This window comes from Tenrec ecaudatus, chromosome 6 (assembly GCF_050624435.1).
Source record: "Tenrec ecaudatus isolate mTenEca1 chromosome 6, mTenEca1.hap1, whole genome shotgun sequence".
NCBI lineage: Eukaryota > Metazoa > Chordata > Mammalia > Afrosoricida > Tenrecidae > Tenrec > Tenrec ecaudatus.
Window position 1 is genome coordinate 124202866 of NC_134535.1, and position 22449 is coordinate 124225314.

The following is a 22449-nucleotide window of genomic DNA, read 5'->3' on the forward strand; positions in this document are numbered from 1 at the left end:
CAGTAAGCTCCATCCCAAGGGCAGGTACAGCACCCTTCTTTCTTCTGATACACTAAAACCCACGGTCATCTTGTCGATTCCAACTCACCCCAAACCTATGGGGTAAAGTCAAATTGCCCCGGAGAGTCTCCAAGACTATAAATCTCTACAGAAGCAGACAGCCTCATCTCTTTCCCGAAGAGCTGTTGGTGGGTTCTAGTCACCGATCTTTTGGTTAGTAGCCACAGAAACACAACTACAACATGTGTCCATGGATAAGACATGAGTCCAAGCTACATAAAAGACCCCAAGTTTGAACCCCCACCCCTACAATCCCTCTTCCCATAACATTCCCCATCCATTCCTCAAAGCGGCTTTACTTTCCACCAGCGTCAGAACTTCTGCTCTTACCGACAACAGATTTTAACCAAGAAAGATTCGTTCTCCACCGATAACTGCTTGGGTTCCACAACTTCCACCTCAACCTTAGGCAACACTGGAAAGAATGGACAGGGAAATGGGTGAAGCACAGGAGCACTTGACTCTTAGTAGATTCTGACTCATCATCAGCCTACACGACAGGGTAGAACTAGGCTCTGAGACGGTGACTCCTTTGGGGAAAAGGAAGCCTTATCTTTCGCCCATGGACTGGCCAGTGGTTTCAAACTGCTGACCTTGTGGTTAGCAGCCCAGTGGACAACCCACTTTGTCACAAGAGCTCCTTGGACAGTGAACAGAGGGATATAACAGTAGGGATAATTAAAACATATAGAATGTGATCAAGGTAGAATGCTGCTGAAATTATTAGCTCATTTACCCGTGATCTCCAAATTAATACGTCATCCTCCCCTTTGCTTTTGCTGATTTTGAGATAAGAACTCTGACCTGCTAGTTCCCCAACCTACCGTATTCCTCTACGCTGAAGGTGCCAAAAGTCTTGCCTTCAGCCACTGCTACAGTATAGGTGCCCTGCATCGCCTCTGAAGCCAGTTGGAAAGACAGGTCTACAATGCCCTGCTCGGGCACCACATCCAACCACTGTGCAATCCTGTTGTTATTTGGATCCTATTCAAGTAAAGAGAAACAGAACAGTGTGACAGCTGCTGATGCCTGCACCTGGCACCAGGTCACCAGGGGTTTTGCACAGCAAAGAGCAGGTAAAGGTGAAGGTGGCCATGGGCTTATGACCCCATTAACTTGACGCCTAGAGTCTGTGTTCAAGAGAGCACTTCCCCATATTATTCATCATTTTCTTCATCACTGAATGAGATAAATTTCCTGTCGGGCCAACCCTCATTTGGGAGCCCATTGGTCCATGTGAGTTCAAATGATCGGACAAACTCCCCTAAAGTATTAACACCAGTGTCAGAAAGTAGGCTTTAAAGTGTTTATCCTTTTCTTTGTTTCTACTAAAAATAAAAAAAGAGAGCTGAAGGGAGTTATTGTAAAATACCTGAGAAATGACTTGAGAGGGTATTTGCCCTTTCAACTCCTTACCTTCTAAGTAAAACTCATTCCCTCCCTCCCTGCCTCCCTCCCTCACACAAGCACTTGTCATGATTGCTGGAATTGGACACGTATTGCCTAAGGTTATGAGCAATGCAGAGCCGAGACCGGCTCAGTTGGCACGCCATAGAGGCATGATGATGACAGGAGCCAAAGGGGGCGTGATTGCAGCAGAGAGGGGCGTCTCTCTCTACAGAGCGTTAGGTCTGGGAGTACAGGATGGCAGAAGCAAAGAGCAGACACAGCTTTGCTGGGGCTGTGAATTCCCGGGTCTGGGCTGAGATCTGAGAGTCATTGCTGGCTTTAAGGCTTAAGAGTAGGCTCTCATTGCTCCTTGTGTACAACCAACAGAGAAGAAAAAGAAATATCGACTTACCTGCAGTTCCACCAAGGAGTACTGCAAAGGAAACCAGATAAGGTGGGTTAAAGTGGGATAAGCAAATAAGGACAAGCTGCTTGAAGGCAACAGGTCTATTTTTCCTAATTCTATTGCCCTCCTCTTCATAAATGACACGTTTCTGCCAAGAGAGTGCACAACCCATCTGCCCTGGTAAGGGACACCATGGACGCTTATTAGGTGGGCAACGTAGAAGAAGAGATGTCCTCAAAAGAATGGCCAAAAGATCTGAAGAAAGGGAGCTCTAGATAAGTCTTCGATGAAACAGATCCTCCACCGCACCCCGCACCCCCCCCGAAGAAAGCATACCTCCCAGGAGCTCGCCAATGTTTAAATCCTTTCTTGGAAATCAACCAGCTTCTGATTTCTTCTACGGTTACCTGAAGGCCATTTAGCCAGAGCCAACTCAAACTTTGCAAAACAATTCTTAAAATAATTTACTTCTTGCACAAAAGGGTTCAATCAAAGGAACATGGATCATTCCCCCAAGAAAAGGGATGCTAAATTGGAGGGGTCAAGTCATAGTGCTAGGGTTAGAGTATCACGCCGAAGGTACTTGCCAATTTGAAAAGAAAAGGATATGCCTTTTGAAAGAAGAGATCTGGCTGAGGCTATCCTACCAGACTCAGCCAAACACCTGAGAGATGGGTAATTTGATGGAAAACTGGAGAGGATAATGTGAGATTTTCCTTTCTAGTTTCTTCCTTTGAAAACTCATAATCACTAAGAGCATTATGTGCTGATGGGTTACACTCTAAGGTTGGCAGTGTTACCTAAGAAAACATTTTGCCAAAAAAGTTTAGAGTAAAACTAAGTAAGAATTCAGATGTGACTTCCAGAGGCTAGAGGGACGAGTTAAACATGGTAAGAACATAGGCAGGCAAATCCAGAATAGTCTATATAACAATTACGCATCTTCAAAATTCAATGTCACACATAGCCCTACTCAATACTCATTCTCATGGAAAAATCACTGAAAATACAGGTGCTATAGCAAAGGGTATTGAAGAATCAGATGGTGCCCAGCTATCAGAAAAAGCTAATACCTGGGGTCTCAAAGACTTATCTTAAAAAAACAACCATCTAAGTGAGCCATCAATAAGTCCACATGGAAGAAATAGATCAGCTTGTGTGATCCAAGGACTATAAATAATAAGATACAAAATCCAGAGGAGGGAACAAATATCAGAGCTTAAATTCTAAACACCCAGTTTTCAGAAGTCTATGGATGACAGTGGAAGCCCAAAATATATTTGCTGGGTCTCACAAGGATTGAGCCACTGATCATGATCCAGAAACAAGAATAGCCCTGCTAACAGATAGAGAGCACTGTAAACTCTATTATGGCAGATGTCGTCAGGTTAAAATGCAACACCTTATCATTTGATCTCCCTTTTGACCCATTTAAATTTGTTCCAGTTTTTAATATTTTATGCTTTCTTTTCAGTTGAGGTTTTTCTCCATTTTATTTTGCATTGCTGTTGTTTTTTTGTCTCTTGATTTTATTTTGTGTGTTTTTTCTGTATATGAAACTCAGGATATCTATATCCAGGTAATATAAAGACTAATTACCTAGGGACATGGCAGAGGAGGTTGGAGGCAATGGGAGGCTAAGAACAATATAAGAAAGAAGAAAATGTTCTAAAATGGATTGTGTGGTGATTGTACAACTCTTCTGAATATGATTGAACTACGGAGTTATATGACACGTGCATTATATGCCAATAAAAATTTTTAAGTCAATGTCATATTTCAGAATGAATATATTCTACATGTCAATTGGTCTGATAGCTACCTTCAGCTACATTCTTCAAAATGTCAATATAATGGGGATGGGGAGAATGATTATTTTCAATTATAAGAAATTAAAAGAGAAAATACATTTCATGAACTTAGTTGGATATATCTTTGATAGGGAGAAAAATACTCCAAAAATCATTTAGAAAAGTCTGATAACTTCAACCCGGTACTCCAAGATGTGAATGCAACATACTGGAATGAAGCAGGGAGCCAGTAGAGAGGTCTGAGGGGCCGGGCCCAATCCCAACTAGGTGGACAGCCACCCCTCCCCAGAAGAATTTACTTCAGAGGACAACCCTGAAGCTGCATCTCAAGGAGAGGGACATGTCTGATCAGAGCACATGGGAGCAAATGAAGGGGGAGGAAGAGAGAGTGGAGCACATCCTGGCCCACCACGCCTGGAGGACGATATCCCTCCCAGAGCAGCCAATCCACAGAAAAGACCATATGGCTGACTCTACTATGAGACAACATCTCTCACTGACCCATAGCCCTATAGGGAACAACACTGGAGACACAGTGTGGGAATTGTGCCCGATCTGACCTCACCACACCGAGAAAAACACTAAGGGAGTGAAACAGAACAGCAAGGGGAGCAGAGCAAGGAAGTCCCAAAGGAGTACCAAAAATAGATTTTAGGGCTAGGGCATGGTACCCCATCAGACTCGACTGGAAAACACCCCTAAAGGTCAACAAATAGACCTTGAACTATCTACAGGCTTTTTTCTTTTCTTTTTTTTAGGGGAGAGCGTGAACGCAGTCCCCCACTACCACAAATTATGCAGTCGAGTTTCCCACATTTGGGGAAATCGCAGGGGTCAGCACATCCTGAGTGCAATGGATAAGCCTCGCCCTGGGAAAACCACCTTCGTGATCATGGTATTTCCCCTGCCAGGTAAGTATTCTTTTTTTTATTTTGTCATTGGTTTTTGTTGTTGTTATTGTTTTGTTTTCTCTTGTTGCTTTGTTTTTCTATGTCTTGTTTTTTGTGCATATTATTATCTCTGCAGGTCCATCTAGATAAGTTAGGCTGGATAAACAATATGGAGGAGAAAACAACCGGACTGATGGTTCCTGAGGGACATGGAATAGGGGTGGGGTGGGGGAAAGGAAGTGGTGTTAACAAAACCAGGGACAAGGGAACAACAACTGATCCAAAATTGGTGGTGAGGAGGGTATAAGAGGCCTGGTAGTGCTTGATCAAGGGTAATGTAACCGAGAGGAATTACTGAAACCCAAATGAAGGCTGAGCATGATAGTGAGACAAGAGGAAAGTGAAAGGAAATAGAGGAAAGAACCAGGAGGCAAAGGGCATTTACAGAGGTCTAAACACAGGCATGTATATATGTAAATATATTTATATATGAGGATGGGGAAATAGATCTATGTGTATATATTTTTAGGTTTAGTATTAAGGAAGCAGATGGACATTGGGCCTCCATTCAAGTGGTCCCTCAATGCAAGAACAGTTTTTCCTATTAAACTGGCATTCCATGATGTTCACCTTTCTGACATGATCACCGAAGACAAAGAAGGTGCATAAGCAAATGTGGTGAAGAAAGCTGATGGTGCCTGGCTATCAAAAGATATAGCGTCTGGTGTTTGAAGGTTTGAAGATCTACAAGCAGCCATCAAGCCCAGAAGCAACAAAGCCCACATGGAAGAAGCACACCAGCCTGTGTGATCACAAGGTGTCGAAGGGATGAGATATCAGGTATCAAAGTACAAAAAATCATAACATTTTGAATGAGGGGGAGTGCAGATTGGGGACCCAAAGCCCATAAGTAGGCAACTGGACATCCTCTTTCAGAAGGATCACGGGGAGGAGTCGAGCCAGTCAGGGTGCAGTGTAGCAATGATGAAACATACAACTTTCCTCTAGTTCTTAAATGCTTCTCTCCGTACCCCCCACCTCCCCACACCTGCTACCCCCACTATCATGATGCCAGTTCTACCTTACAAATCTGGCTTGACCAGAGGATGTACACTGGTATAGATAGGAACTGGAAACAAGGAGTCCAGGATGGATGATCTCTTCAGGACCAGTGGTGAGAGTGGCAATACTAGGAGCGTGGAAGGAAGGTGGTAGAAAGGGGGAACCAATTACAAGGATCTACATATAACTCTCTCTCTGGAGGACAGACAACAGAAAAGTGGGTGAAGGGAGACATCGGACAGTGTAACACATGACAAAATAATAATAATGTATAAATTATCAAGGGTTCATAAGGAAGGGGATGGAGGGGAGGGAGGGGAAAATGAGGGGCTGATACCAAGGGCTCAAGTGGAAAGCAAATGTTTTGAGAATGATGATGGCAAAAAATCTACAAATGTGCTTGACACAATGGATTGATTTATGGATTGTGGTAAGAGTAGTATGAGCCCCCAATAAAATGATTTTTTCAAAAGTCTGATAAGGTATTGGATATTAAATGACATGAAATAATTATTGTGAATTTTCTTAGGTGTAATAATATTGTGATTACTTAAAATATTATTTTTAGAGATGCCTGCTGATGTACTTAGAAGTGAGTGAAGGATGGTCATTCAAACATGCTAGCCATTCATTGAGAGAAAGAGAGAGAGAGAGAGAGAGAGAGAGATTGTCTGTGACCCTAAGGTCACTATGAGTTGGAATTGACTAGATGGCAGTGGTCTAGTTTAGTTTTTGCTTTGTTTGGCGATGCAATGATTAAATACTGGGCTGCTAACTGCGAGATTGGTGCTCCGAACTCACCAGCCACCCGGAGGGTCTGCTTCTGCAAGGACTGCAGCCCTGGAAATGGTGTGGAGCAGACCTACCCTGTCCCATAGGATTGCCGTGTGGCAGGATCAACTACATGGCACATTTTACTATGTTTTCACTTTGCTTTCAAATGACTTCAGGAAAGAGAGAGAGAAATTTAAATACGGAAAATCAAATAAATGTCAGATGTCAAGTTTTATGCTTGCAATTTCTAACAATGCAACCCAAAGGTGGGTGTGGAATGAAACGATTTCAAATAGGAAAATGGCACTTTCTACTAGACATTATCTAAGGTTTTTCCACAGCAGGGTGTAGCAACTAGTTCAGCAGAGTCATTTCAATTTCGGGCATTTTTAAGGACCCCCAGTGGAGTAGTGGTTACACAGTGGGCTGCTATCTGAAAGGTCAGCGGTTCCAAATCACCAGCTGCCCCATGAAAGACAGGGCTCTCTACTCCTGGAGTCAGATACCGTCTCAGAAACTCACAAGGGCAGCTCTACCCTTTCCTGCCCTATACAGTTGCTAGGAGTTGGTCCTGACGTGATGTCAGTGAATTTTGCTTTAGTTGTTTGGGGACTGAAACCATGTGCTCATAAATTCACAATCTATACCCCTCAGTGTCCATTCCTGAGGGTAATTTCAAAGTTTCCACTGAATAGGGTGGCTAGAAAGAGAAATGGAGCAGAGCGGAAGCATCAGTTTTACAAGTGGAATGCAGTTACACCCACACATGCACACATAGACCCTCACATGTGAGTTCCTGTCTGCGTACAGCTCTACCTAGGTAACCATCCATATCTATTTTAAGTTGTTATTATTGTCGTTGCAAAATCAGAGCACCTTTAAGTAATCTAGCATAATTTGAGCGGGGCGGGGGGGGGGGGGGCGGGGGGGGGCGGGAGGGGGGAGGGGGATATAACAGGGCAGTTCATCAAATTAGCCTGTAGGGGGCAACAGAGCCTAACATAGGTATGGTTGTGGTCACGCTTCATAGCGTTTCCTCTAAGCAGCTCTGGAATTGATAGTTGACAAACCAGTCTTTGGGGAATGGATTCACTTCTGACTCAGGATGACCTCACGAGCTCCGTCTGGCTTTCAGAGTTGATTTTGCAGAGGTTAACTGCCAGGTGGTTCTGCTAAGGCTCCTCTCCAAAAAACCAAACCCACTGCCACCAAGTCAGTCAATTGATGCTGACTCAGAACGACTGCCTGTGGGTTTCCAAGATGGTAAGTGTTGATAGGAGTACAAAGCCCAGTCTTTCTCCAATGGAGCCGCAGGTGGGTTCGAACTCAGCCCAACATGCCACCAGGGCTCCTCTGGGTGTATTCGCATTTCCAGATAGCAGTCATTTGTTCCATTAAGAAATCACCTTCGGCTCCAGCGATGCTATCTATCCCCAGAGGTCTAATAGCAGCGCCCCATGTAGACAGATGCACACCCATGCTCACTGCAGCGCTCATCACAATAGCAAAAAAGACAGAAACCACCCAAGTGCCCATCATGGGATGGATGGACAAATAAATCATAGTGCATACATGCATCACTATGCAACTATAAAGAATAATGGGTTCTCAGAATATATGATAACATGGATAAATCTAGTGGACACTGTGCTGAGTGAAATAAGTCCATTGCAAAAGGAAATGTTGCACGACTTCACTAAAAGAGCAAAACAGGTATATACTGAACAAGTAAGACTCTTTGATAGTTACCAGGGGTAGAGGAGGACGGAGGAGGAGCCACTTTCTAGCTAGTGCTATTAGGTGCTATCTCTTCGGTTCCCATCCACAGTGACCTTATGCACAAGAGAATGAAACACTGCCTGGTCCCGTGCCATCCTGTCAATTGTTTCAGCCACTGTGTCAGTTCATCTCACTGAGGGCCTTCCTCTTTTTCACTGCCCCTTTATTTCACTCTTCCAAGGAGCCTTGGTGGTATAGTAGATGTGCATTGGGCTGTGGTCTGCATGGTTGGCAGTTCGAAACCACCAGCAGCTCCTCAGAAGAAAGACTGGATTTTCAACTCCCATAAACAGTTACAGTCTCTGAAATCCACTGGGGATTGCTATGAGTCAGAATTGACTTGATGGCAGTCAGTTTGGTTTGGTTTACTTTACCACATATGATGTCCTTGTCCAGGGACTGGTCTCTCCTGGCAGCATGTCCAAAATATGTAAGACAATGTCTCCTCATCCTTGCTTCTCAGGAGGACTCTGGCCATACTTCTAGCAAGACAGATTTGTTTGCCCTTTTGGCAGTCCACAGTAATCTCAATATTCCACACCAGCACCACAATTCAAACTCATGTATCCTTTTTTGGTTTTCCTTATTAAATGTACAACTTTCACATGCATATGAGGCAACTAAAAATACCATGGCCTGGGCCAGGTGCACCTTATTCGTCAAAATAATCTTCCTGCTTTTCAACATTTCAAAGAGGTCTAACCCAGTGCCATGCATCATTTGATCTCTCGACGGCAGCTTCCATGAGCATTGACTCTATATCTAAGCAAGAAAAAATCCTTAACAACACCAATTTTCTCTATTTATAATGTTAACTAGTGGTCCAGTTTTGAGGAATTGAGTCTTCTTTACATTAAGTTGTCATCCCTACTGAAGGCTGCAATCCTTGATATTCATCAGCAAGTGCTCCTCACTTTCGGCAAACAAGGTTGTGTCATCTGCATGTTGCAGGTTGTTAATAAGCCTGCATCCAATCCTGATGCCCTATTTCTCTTCGTAGAATCTAGCTTCATTGATTATTTGCTTAGCATAGTTTAAATAAGGATGGTGAGCGGATCCAACTGTGAAGCACACCTTTCATGATTTTAAAGCTTGCAGTATTCTCTTGTTATCTTTGTACAACTGCCTCATGATGGATGTATAAATTCTTCCTGAACACAATGACGCATTCTGGAATTCTCCTTCTCAAGGCAATCCATCCTCTGTTATGATCTACTCAGTTGAATGCCTTGGCACAGCCAATGAAACACAGTATTTCCTGGTATTCTCTGCTTTGAGCCAAGGTCCATCTGACAAGAGGCAGTTGTGTGAACAGAACAAGGGCACACTGCATGGTTTAAAATCAAGAAAGGTGTGTGTCATGGTTGGATCCTCTCACTATGCTGAGTAAGTAATCAGAGACGCTGGGTGATGAGAAGAACGCAGCATCGGGTTTGGAGGGAGGCTTCATAACATCTTTTGATATACAAGTGAGACAACCGTGCTGACAGAAAGTGAGGACTTGAAGCACTTGCTGATGAAGATCAAGGGCTGCAACCTTCAATATGAATTAAATTCAATGAGAAGAAGACCAAAATCGTCACAACTGAACTAATTGGTAAATCATGATAAGTGGAGGAAAGACTGAAGTTGTGAAGGATTTTGCTTTACTTGGATAGACAATCAATGTTTTTGTCAAAGCAGTGGTCAAGAGGTCAAACACGGGGGTGGGGGGAAGGGGAAGAAATGGGGAGCTCATATCAGGGGCTCAAGTGGGAAGACAATGCTTTGAAATGATGATGGCAGCATATGTGCAAATGTGTTTGACACACTGGATGAATGTATGGATTGTGATAGATGTAAGAGCCTCCAATAAAAGTATTAAATAAAATAAAATAGTAGTAAATAAATAAATGAAAACTACTTTGTTGGATTCTATGTAAATAAATCTGAAAGATTATGAAAAAAAGAGGAGAGAGATCAAACAATGCATTGCATTGGGTAAATCTGCTACATAAGACCTCAGGGAGTTTATTTTAAAGACTAAGGTGCTTCTGACCCATGCCATGGTATTTTTTTTGGTCGTGGTATTTTCAGTCATCTTATATCCATGTGAATGTTGGCCACAGAATAAGGAAGACTGAAGAAGAATGGGTACATTTGAATTATGGTGCTATCAGAGAATATTGAAATGGCCATGAACTATCAAAAGAACAAATAAATCATTCTTGAAAGAAGTACCGCCAGAGTGCTGTTGATAGGCAAGCATGACGAGATTTCATCTTACATACTTTGGACATTCTCAAGTGAGACCAGTCCCCAGGGAGGGGCATCATGCTTGGTAAAGTAGAGAGGCAGTGACAAAGAAGAAGACAACCCCGTGGCTGCAGCAACGGGCTCAGCCATTAGAACAGTTGTCAGGATGGTCCAGAATGGGCAGTGTCAATCTGGTCTACACAGGGTCGCTATGCATTGGACCAACTTGATGGCACCTAACAACAACAACATAATATAAAGAATAAAGGTCCCACTTTTGGATACTTTGTAGACATGATCAGACACTTCACAGGCTTAGTTCACTGTGTTTGAAGTCTTAAGACCATAGTCTCAGGGGACTATTCAGTCAATTGGCATAACATAGTTCATAAAGACATTATTCTATAACAGTTTGCTAAGTAACCTCTGGAGTCTTGTGAGCAGCCATCTAAGATAGAAATATTGGTATGTACTCATTTGGAGAAAATAGAAATAAGGAAACCAAAGACTCAAAGGAGAAACCAGTTGGCAGTACTGATAGCTCATACATACCATGGCTTCATCTATTCTGAGACCAGAAAAACTAGATGATGCCCAGCTACCATTAATAAACATTCTGATTAGGGATTCAATAGGTGGTCCAGGATAGAATGGGAGTAAAATGTAGAATAAACCTGATTTTCAGGAAAAGGCACACTTACTAGATTAGTAAAAGAGGATTTCCCAAGTCTATTACCTTGAAATGCCATTGAAACTTGGAACTAAACCCACTCGTAGAGGTCACCTTTCTAGTCAAATAATAGATTGGTTCATAAGACAAACAACCACATCACCCATGAGTATTCTGCTCTTCTGAAATACCCATCTGCATTAGACCAACAATTAATATTTATCCTAAGGCAAAGATGAGAAGGTAAGGTGGGCCCAGAGAAGCTAGATTAATAGAAGCAAAACAACAAAAACAGAATAGACAGGAGGAGAAGGCTGACACCTTGTGAGAAATGTAACGACACTAAACAATAAATACAGAACTTGTTAAATGGGACCTAATACGCTGTGTAAACTTTCCCCAAAAAGACAAAGGAAGAATGAATGGAAGGAAGACTCAATCGTATAGCAAACTCCTATTAGAGAAGGGGTACAGGCCCTGGGCAATTCAGCCAGACAGAAGTGGAAGAAGCCAGCAATCAGTAACACGCTCACAGCTTCTGATGCCAGGGTCATTGGCTAGTAGCCCTCGGAGAAATTATTCTGCTGGGTTTTTAACTTACTTGGTGTCTGTTATTTCTCCCATTTGTAATGGAAATATCCACCTTGTGCCTAGATCACCATTGTACTTCAGAAGAAGGTGACTTGTATTCTAGATTCACAGATGAAAAAGAATTTTGTCCAAGGATGGACTTAAGACTTAGAGTTGATTTAAAACGTTGGGAATGATATGATGGAGTGAACATGTTTTACATGTAGCAAGGGTATGAACATTTGAGGGCTGAAGCATAGAATATTTAAACAACACGAATAGAACTATGTTCTCCCAAATATATGTCAACTTGGCTAGATCATGCAGTCCATGGTGTTGACGCTGCAGGATCAGAGGCAGCTATGCAATGATGTAATTATAGCCAATGGGATGCTCTGATGTGATCTGCCAATCAGTTGTAAACAGCTTAAGGTGGGATGCAACCCCCTTACTCAGGTGTCAGCCCCAGTCCCCTGTAAGGAGGGTTTCCCTGGACAGGGCCTGCATCACCTTTTGTTTTACAAGACATCAAAGAGGAACCTTATTACCAAGAAGAGAAGTAGAGAGACTCACTACCACCAAAAAAAAAAAAAAGAGCTGAGAGCAAAGCACATCCTTTGGACCCAGGGTTCTTGAGACAAGAAACCTTTAGACTAAGGAAAAGATTGATCACAAGGACTGTCCCCCAAAACTGACAGAGAGAGAAAGTCTTCCCTTGTAGGAGGCACTCTGAATTCAGACTTCTAACCTCCTAAAAGGATCCCTGATTGTGTAGTGGGTTATGTATTGGGCTGCTAATTGAAAGGTCAACAGTTTGAATCTCCAGCTGTCCTGAGGGAGAATCATGAGGCTTTCTGCTCCTGTAAGAATTTATGGGCTTATAAACGCACAGGAACAGTTCTACCCCATCTCATAGGGCTGTCATGAGTCCGAAGTGACTAGATGGACGTGGGCTTGAGTGAACCTCCTAAACTTTCAAGAATAAATTCTTGTTCCTGATTCTTAAAACCATCCACTGGTGGTATTTGCACTAGAGCAGACCAGGTAACTGGGAGAGCGTCCTCGTATGAAGAGGAAGCAAACAAGCGCTAAGAACATACATTTGAGTACATGGCTGTGACTGGGGGAGAAAGGAGACAGCACGATGGTCCGAGAGGCAAGGAGCTCAGAAGCTAGTAAAAGTGACTCAAACCCAATTTTGTAGTCAAATTATTATAAGCTTTAGCTTCTAGTAATCAAGATGCCCAAGGGGATTTTGAATATTTGTGAAATATCACCACGGTTACTTTTCATACTTATATATATATTTTTTGTTCTAAGAGGGCTGTCTACTTTATTGTCTAAAGTTGTTTAAACAACAAAAACAACAAAATTAAACTGTTCGTGTTTAAACAATTATCCGTCCTTAAAAACCCACAATGATTGCGGAAATAGATATTTTAATGTTTTCATTTTGTTCCAGTGAATTATTCCAAATTATTTCTTAATGTTTGCACTGCAAAGCCAGTTAGCATCATTCCTGAAAAGAAGGTTTCAAAATTTTCAAAATTCATGTTTAAATGAAGGCAAATGGGACCAACCGTCAGGGAAGATGAGCTAACTGGTAAGTAGATCCCAAGCTGAGACTGAGTACCCTCTCCTGTTCTTCAGCAGAAGCAGGTCAGCAGGACTCAGGCGAGTACCGCAGGGACTCAAACCACACCCGTATTCTGCAGCCCAGAGCATCTCTCCTTTTCACAACTTCCCCAGACAGTTTCCAAGACTACGGATTTTACAGGAGCAGACTCCATTTCTCTCTCCTGTGGAGGACCTGGAGGGTGCACACTGCCAGCCTTGGGGTTATAGTCACATGCTTAACCCCTGCGCCACTAGGGCTCCTTTGTCACCCCTACACACCCCTCCCTCTCAGAGACTCTTCTTTTCCTCCCAGCGACAGCCTCACCTTGTCATTGACCGGCATGAAATCTCTGGTTAGGGTGACAATGCGGAAATGCACTGAAAGAGAAAGCAATCGTTAATACCAGGGCTCTCCGAATTTTCTCTTCTTCCACCCCTTTTCTTTCGAACACACACCTTGGAGTCCGCAAACTCTCATTTTGGAAAACAACCAACAAACATGCATTGAAACCAACAAACCAAAGCCTTGTTTGACCCAGTGCTGCCTTCCACTTCAGGCTACAAGGGAGCATGTACACCGGTACTGAGCTCTCGACACACCACGGAATCCAGGTCAGAGAAACCCCACAGGAACAGGAATAGTGATACCAGGAGGGTAGGGTAAGGGGGGGGGCAGAGAAAGGGAAGAAGGAAGAACCAATCATACATAACCACATACCCCCACCCCCCCAAGGGGGACAAACAGCAGAAACCATGGGGGCAGAGAGATAGCAGTCAGTGTGATATATGAAAATACTAATAATTTATCATTCATCAAGGGGTCATGGCGGCGGGGGGGCAGGGGGGAGGGAAAAAAGAAGAGCTCATACCAAAGGCTCAAACAGAAAGTAAATGCTTAGAAGTAATAATGTCAACATATGTACAATATGCTTGACACAATTGATGTATGGATTGTTATAAGAGCTGTAAGAGCCCCCAATAAAATGATCCTAATAAATAAATAAATCCTAGTTTAAATCCTAATAAATAAATAAATCCTAGTAAATCCCCCTCTCCATCCTCCCCCTCCCCCACCCCACCCCCTTTCTGGGCTCCTAACTTTGAAACCTCAGGGTGAGGTGTTCCTCTAAGGCAGAAGGCACAACACAAATACCGGAAGTCAAGCCAAATGCCCCGACTGCTTTTTTTAAAAACCAACATACAAGCAGCCTGTCGCAAGGGCCCCAAATTGAACTCCGCCAAATTCTAGTGCAGAGGAAATGTGTACTTCGGTTTTAGAAACACCCACACAGCAGCAACCCCACCCACGATGCTTTCACTAGTTGGCACCGGGCACAGATTCAACTTCCGTCGCCATTCATCTCTCTGGACTCTCCTCCGCACTCTTCCTGTTCACAGGCCTGCCTCCCAAACCCCAAACCCAAATTCCCTTGGGGCCAGCATGCACAGTCTCTTGTCTAACCGCAATCTCTGGTCTCACGCACTCGAGAGCCTCTTACCTAGTTGCCCTGGGGTGTAGACAGGCTTGTCCGTCTGCACAAAGGTGCCGCTGCCATGCCTCTGAATTAGAACCTTCTTCTTCTCCTCAAAGTTGACATTTTTTCCAACTCCAGCCACCCGGATGGTGGCCACTTCTTCGGTGCCCCCAGCAGGAGGTGGTACCTAGCCAAAGAGAGGTGAACTCTGGGGAGTAGGCGGAAGGGAGGACAGCAGGCTCAGCAGTTCTCAATCCGACCCCAGGAAAATAAATTAAACCGCGGAGTCCCATCGGGACAGCAAGGGCAGAGCCGTCGGAGAAGGCACAGGAAGAAAGGCAAGACACAAACCCCGTTGCGGTAGCGTTGATTCCAACGCACGGTGATGTGTGGGAACCTCCAACCCTCCACGTTGCAGAACAAAACTGCTCCGCGGGGTTCTCTCGTCTGTCGTCTTCATGGAGACTATTGCCGGGACTGTTTTCTCTGCAGCACCCCCGGGTGAACGGGAGACCCCACCCTCTCAGTATCACACGCCAACCAGGGGCACCACACAGAATCTTTAAAGGGAGCAGATACTGGCAGCAACTAAAAAGGCAAGGACTCTGTGGCGAGTTGGGGCAAGGAATAGCAGCTAAGCTTGGAGGAAATAGGTTAAAAGCCATAGTGAAAAAGAATAGCAGAAATCGCATTTGAAGGCAGATTACAGTGCGTGCCTCAGGTAGAGAAGAAGGAAAGGGAGCCGAATCGAAGCTGGAACGGTGCCTACCAAAAAGGAGATGCAATGTAAGTGCCTGTTCTTCGTTCCAGAGTGTTCCAGCAACTTCTGCGTCTTGCCCTTGGTCTCCAGAGTGATAGTGAATTTCACACCACAGTAACCAGGACTCAGATCCAAACAAACTTTCTGAGTAGAAGGGAAGTTAAGCTGGGCTGGTAATGTCACCAGGTAGTTTCTATTAAGAGAAAAAAATGTTTCAGGACAATAATGATTCATTTCTCAGTGGAAAGGTAAGACACTCTCCTGAGTACTTGCTAGGGAACAGTGAATTAAACAAACCAAGTCCTTATCCTGATGAACCTGATTTTCTATAAGGGAGAAGCAGACTAGTGAACAGACTGAAACTTGCCCCCATTGGGGATCCCACATTAAGAACCTCTACCCAGGATAAAACCCAGTAGCCATGGAGTCGATTCTGTTTCTGAGAGTAGAATTGTGCTCCACAAAAACCAAATCTTCAGCTGTCACTAGTCCATTCTGACTCATAATGACCCTATAAAACAGGCTTGAATTTTCCCTCAGTTTACAAGGCAGATGCAACACACCCTGTCACTTCTTTCTTCCGCGGAGTGGCGGGTGGATTTGAACTGCTGACCTTTTTGTTAACAGTTGAACACTTTAACCACAGCACTACCAGAGCTACTCTGTCCCCTCTAAGGTTTTCAAATGGTTGCTTTTTTTCCTGGGTGGATTTGAACCTCCAACCTTTCCATTAGCAGCCAAGTACATTAACTGTTTGAGCCACCTGGGGACTCTCATGCCTAAGTTAAGGAAGAAATAAGGTACAGGGATGCTATTAGTTTTCAAAATTAAACCTTAAAAAAAGAAAAAGCTTTGTCTTGGTGCCTGTTTGACATGAAACCAAACAAGGGAAAAGCAGGAAATTAAGCCTCCAAAACATAAACCAAAGATTATCTCCTCTCCCCCATCTGTTTGGAAGGTACCCCAAGAAACCAGCAGCTCTGTATCATCTCTGTCTCCAAGCACTTACGGGACAAATTCTTCTGCCACGGCTGGCGACAGGACCAACATTCCTAGAAGAAGTTGAGCCCACATCTTTGTGGGTGAGCCAGCTTCCTCAGGACGAGGTAGAGGTGCTCTGCCCACCCTGCCATACCTTATATACTCATTCCTCAGGAAGGATGGGGATGGTGACTGATGCTCCAGCCAATGACCAACTGGCGCCTCAGGCTAAGGTGGGACACTAGGGGAGGGCTTTTGCTTATTTCCTCAAATTTGCCTCTGCCTGGCACATTGATACTGGTTCAGCCTGTCCAGAAAACTAGTTTTGGGAAAAGCTAGGGCTAAGTATTCAAAGCAGTAAAATTTCCAGCTCATCACGGGCTCTTCCCTTTTTCTCTGGCTTCACTTCAACTTTCCACACGATCTCTTTTTGCCCTTAGATTATTCTATTGTCATACTTATGAATGTAGTTCTAGGGGCATATATCAATTGAAAACCAGTAAACATCTATCTAACTGGGAAATTTGTTGACATTAATCCTATTTAGTGTTGTGATGGTAAGGAAATTGGAATGTATAGTTTTGGAGGAAATATCAATTATACACACTAAAAAAACTTTTATGATTTTTATATACTTTGGTCCAGCAATTCCTTTTGTGGAATGAGAATGTATGTATCTCAGTGAGAAAAAAAGAGTATGCGTATGTGCAAAATTTGAGTTTCTTCACAGTGTCTTTATAATGGCAAGACTTAAAAGCTACCGAAAGGATGTTAATGAGGATACTTTTTGGGGTCAATGACTAACTCAAATCAGCTTAAATGAAATGGGATTTTGGCAACTAGGGTGGATCACAAATGTGAAGGAAGAGTTTAAAGAACAAGAACTACTCAGTCTCTCAAAAAAAAAAAAAAAAAAGAACTACTCAGTCTTAAAGACTTGAAGATAAACAAGCAGCCATCTAGCTGAGAAGCATCAAAGCCCACATGGAGGAAGCACTCCAGTCTGACCACAAGGTGCAGAAGGGACCAGTTATCAGACATCAAAGAACTAAAAATCATATCAATGGGTGCCCATCTCCCTGATACAATCAATGAAGACAAACGTGTGCATAAGCAAATGTGATGAAGAAAGCTGATGGTGCCTTGCTATCAAAAGATATAGTGTCTGGGGTCTAAAAGGCTCAAAGATAAACAAGTGGCCATCTAGCTCAGAAGCAACAAAGTCCACATGGAAGAAACACACCAGCCTGTGTGACCACGAGCTGTCGAAGGGATCAGGTATCAAGCATCACGGAACAAAAAATCATATCATTGAAAATGTGAGTGAGTGCAGAGTGGAGACTGAAAGTCCATTGGTAGCCAACGGGACACCCCTTACTGAAGGGTTGTGGGGAGGAGATGAGCCAGTCAGGGTACAGGGTAGCAACGATGAAACATATAACTTTCCTCTAGTTCTAAAATGTTTCCTCACTCTATCATGATCCCAATTCTACCTTACAAATCTGGCTAGATCAGAGGATGTACATAGGTACAGATAGCAACCAAAAACACAGAGAATGCAGGACAGATGACTCCTTCAGGTCCAGTGGTGAGAGTGGCAATGCCTGGAGGGTGGAGAGAATGTGGGTTAGAAAGGGGGAGCTGATTACAAGAATCTACATATAGCCTTCTCCCTGGGGGATGGACAGCAGAGAAGAAGGCGGGGAGAGATATCAGACAGTGTAGTATATGACAAAATAATAATAATTTATGAATGATGAAGAGTTCATGAGGTAGGGGGGAGTAAGGAGGGAGGGGGGAAAATTAAGGGTTCAAGTAGAAGGCAAGTGTTTTGAGAATGGTGATGGCAACAAATGTACATATGTTCTTAACACAATGGATGCATGTATGGATTGTGATAAGAATTGTACAAGCCCCCAATAAACTGATTTTTTTAAAAAACTACTCAAATTCTTCCAACTCTATGACCAATATCCACAAAAGTTCTTCACCTATGCTATAGAAATTTCTGAGGAAAATCTTTGTTCCTCCTTCACAACCCCACTGGAGTCACATGGAGTTGGGGAAGAGCAATTCTACAAAGGAAGAGGAGTCTGTCTGCAAGTATAGACAAATGGGGCTATCGTAGGGGGAAAGATACTGAGAAAATAAAGCATCATATCTAATACAATGCCCAGTGATATAAGTTCATTAAAATCAGGGTTTTGAATTGCTTCAAAGTGGCCCAGTAATTGCAGTGGTAAACAAGGGTCACATACTTACTGTAGAGCAATCAGATCTGTTGCTCATAATCTTTGGACCCAAGCAAGGAACAAATAGCTGTGTTCTGCTCAGAGACAGTGAATGACCATGTTGCTTTGAATGTGTGTTGCCCTCCAGGGTCCTGCCAATAATGTAGTTGGCCAAAGAATTCTGCGGTCATCCTGCTTCTGGAGAGTTGGGAGACGAGATTATTGACTTAGCAACCATGGTGCCATCAGGGCTCCTTAGCTTCCCCTTAGAATGTAAAAGATAGAAAGAGGATCTCTTCCACTCTGACATAAGAAAATGTCAAATAAACAACAAAATCATTACTTTTCTTGAAGAGAAAGGCTGAGCCTTTCAGTTGAGGATGGAGTTGTAAGCCAAAAACGTAGCCTAAAATCCAAGAAGAGACTGACAATCTGAACTGTCTCCACTGTGGTGGAGTATATGGGTGGGATTTGAATGATCCTACCACCAGCAATATGAAATCAAGTAAAATTGTAATGAATTACTAAAGGCCTAGTGTGGAATTCAGTGATTACAAAGACCTTCTGGGATCCACATAGGCAAGGAGAATTTGCATGTACTCATAAACTCCAGCATCACAGCAACAGACAAGTCACCACCTGTCTGCCATTATGCACCAAGTTGGTTTGCATGCTGCTGTGATGCTGCAATCTAGGTCACTAGGATTTCAAATACCATCCAGCTCATCCAAGGAAAACAGGTTTTGGTGGAGTTCCCAGGCTAAGAACAGACTATCAAGAAGGAATGGGCTGCCCACTTCTGAGGGATTAGCCATTGGAGAGCTTATAAGCAGCAGTGGAATATTATCAGATATACTGAGAACCTTCTGAATAACAGCAGAACATTGTCAGATACAGTTCAGGAGGATTAGCCTTTCAGGTTAAAAGGATCTTAACAGCAGAATCACAAAGTAGAATCAATCATAATGATATGGATAAAGATAAGCCTTCAGGATCTTCGTTTGCTGGTGAGGCACAACTTAAAATGTCATGAAGCAGTTGCAAACATCTATTAATAATGGGAACATGGAATGTACAAAATCATGAACCTAGAAAAACTGGAAGTCTTCAAAAACTAAATGGAATGCATAATGATCAATATTAGTGATATCAAGGCATTAGTGAACTGAAGTGGACTGCTTTTGGCCATTTTGAATCAGGGAATCATATGGTTTACTATACTGGGAATGACAAATTCAAGAGGAAGGACATCACATTCATCTTCAAAAGAATATTTCAAGCTTTATCTCTAAGTATGATGTGATTGGATCATGCCTATATGTCTATAATAATATCTATATGAAAAAATCTATATGTAATAATAATACAATAATATTGATATGCCTACAAAGAAATTCAGTTAATACAACTACTACTCAAATTTACCCACCAACCACTAAAGCTAGTGATGAAGAAAATTGAGAATTCTACTAGCTTCTTTTTTTTCCCTACTAACTTCTTTAGTATGAAATTGGTCAAACAAGCAATCAAGATGCACTGGTAATTACTGGAGACTGAAATGCAAAAGTTGTAAACAAAAAGGAAGGGACAGTAATGGAAAATATGGTCTTGGTGACAGAAATAAAGCTAGAGATCACATGACAGAATTTTGTAAGAACAATGACTTTTGCGTCAATGTCCATTAGCTATATCAGTCTGTCGTTCTCATTTCTAGTGGGATCCTAGCCTACTTTAGGCATCAGTGTCACACTAGCTTCATAGAAAGAATTCAGGAGTTTGCTGTCTTTTTCTATGCTCTGTAAGAGTTTGTGTAGGATTGGTGTCAGTTCTTCCCTGAATGCTTGGTAGAATTCTCTTGTGAAGCCATCTGACCCGGGGGATATTTTATTGCTGATCCTTTGATAACCATGTCTATTTCTTCTATTGCTATAGATCTGTTGAGGCTCTTGACGTCCATCTGGAGGGATTGTATTTCAAAGTATTTGTACATGTTTTCCAAGGTGTTGAATTCATTGGTGTACAGGCCTTCATAGTACCATGTAATTAGCCTTTTAATTTCATTAGGGTCTGTCGTAATGTTCCCCGTTTTGTCCCTCATCCTGGTTTATGAAATGTGACTTCTTCATTGCAACTACTTTTGTTTAGCAACATAAATGACAACTCTAAGTAGAGAGACGGGATACACAGGAATCAAATCAACTAGAACGCCATAAGGGGAGAACGTGCTCAGCTGGAAGAATTGAAGAAAAACTTGAGGTGTTGAGTCACGATAGTAAAAGAGTCTATGGGAAAAATAATGAACATGCAGGCAGTATAAAAAACAGATGGAAGGAATATACAGAGTCACTGTACCAAAAGGAACTGATCAAGAACCAATGGTTTAGAAGGAAGAAGCGCAAGCTGCAACGGAGGCACTGGCAAAACCCAACGTTCCAGGAATTCCCAGGATACCACGTGACATGTTCCAACAAGCTCATGGAGCACTGCAAGCTTGCATGCACTTCTCTGTGCCCAGAAACCTGGAAGACAGCTAGTGATCAATGGACTAGGAAAGAACCATATTTGTGCCCATTCCAAAAAAAAGGTGATCCAACAGAATGCAGATATTATTCATATCACATGCAAGTAAAACTTTGCTGATCATCTGACAATGGGTGCAGCAATACGCTGACAGGGTTGGTTGTCAGAGGTTCAGACTGAATTCAGAAGAGGATGTAAGGCAAGAGAAGTCATTGCTGATGTCATATGGATCTTGGCTGAAAGCGGAGAGTACCAGAAATACATTTACTTGTGTTTTATTAACTATGCCAAACCACTTGACTGTGTGGATCATAACAAACCATGCATAGCCTTGAGAAGAATGGGGATTCCAGAACATTTCATTGTGCTCCTATGGAAACTGTACATAGATCAAGAGGCCATTGTGCAAACAGAACAAGGGAATATTGCATGGTTTACAATTAGAAAAGGTGTGCATTAGGGTTGTATCCTCTCACCATACTTATTCAACCTGCATGTTGAACAAATCTTCAGAGAAACTGGATTATATGAAGACTACAGTATCAGCCCTGAAGGAAGGCTTATTAAGAACCTGCAATATGCAGATGATACAAACTTGTTTGCTGAAAATGAGGACTTGAAGCACTTGCTGATGAAAATCAAGGACTTTTGTGGCCAGTATGGATTACAAAACAATGTAAACAAAGCAATAATCCTGACCACTAGACCAACAGGTAATATCATGATAAAAGAAGAAAAGATTGAGGTTATAAAGGGTTTTTGTCTTGCTTGGATCTATAATCAGTGCACATGGAAGCAGAATTCAAGAGATCAAATGATACATTGCATTTGGTAAATCTGCTGCCCAAGACCTCTATAAAGTGTTGAAAAACAAGGCATTGCTTTGAGGGAAAGTAGCCCAAGCAATGGTATTTTCAATGATCTCAAATGTATGTGAAATGTGGACACTGAGTCAGGAAGAATCAGTGCATTTGAATTCTAATGTTGGCAAAGAATATGGAAAATAATATGAACTGCCAGAAGAACAAACCCAGCTTTCCTTGGAAGAAGTACAACAAATATGCTTCTTAGAGGCAAGAATGGCCAGACCTGGTCTCGCGTCTTTTGGACATGTTGTCAGGAGAAACCAGTCCGTGGAGAAGGATATCATGATTTGTAAAGTAGAGGGGAACCAGAAAAGTGGAAGGCCCTTGACAAGGTAAACTGACACATGTCTGCA

General features: G+C 42.7%; 1 protein-coding gene and 1 non-coding gene across 2 annotated transcripts in view; both read right to left on the bottom strand.

Moving 5' to 3' along the window:
* The window catches only part of A2ML1 (alpha-2-macroglobulin like 1), a 58169-nt gene extending 41597 nt beyond the window's left edge, over positions 1 to 16572 (bottom strand). Inside the window, exons 1-7 of the mRNA XM_075553109.1 lie at positions 16508 to 16572; positions 15508 to 15691; positions 14763 to 14925; positions 13589 to 13641; positions 1862 to 1882; positions 885 to 1044; positions 391 to 475 (exon numbers count right to left, since the gene is read on the bottom strand). Of these exons, the coding sequence (XP_075409224.1) occupies positions 391 to 475; positions 885 to 1044; positions 1862 to 1882; positions 13589 to 13641; positions 14763 to 14925; positions 15508 to 15691; positions 16508 to 16572 (731 nt within the window). The remainder of the gene's footprint in view (positions 1 to 390; positions 476 to 884; positions 1045 to 1861; positions 1883 to 13588; positions 13642 to 14762; positions 14926 to 15507; positions 15692 to 16507) is intronic.
* On the bottom strand, positions 4422 to 4585 carry LOC142452100 (U1 spliceosomal RNA). Its single transcript, XR_012785156.1, has one exon. It is a non-coding gene; the product is annotated as a U1 spliceosomal RNA (small nuclear RNA).
* Positions 16573 to 22449: the final 5877 nt, after the last annotated feature.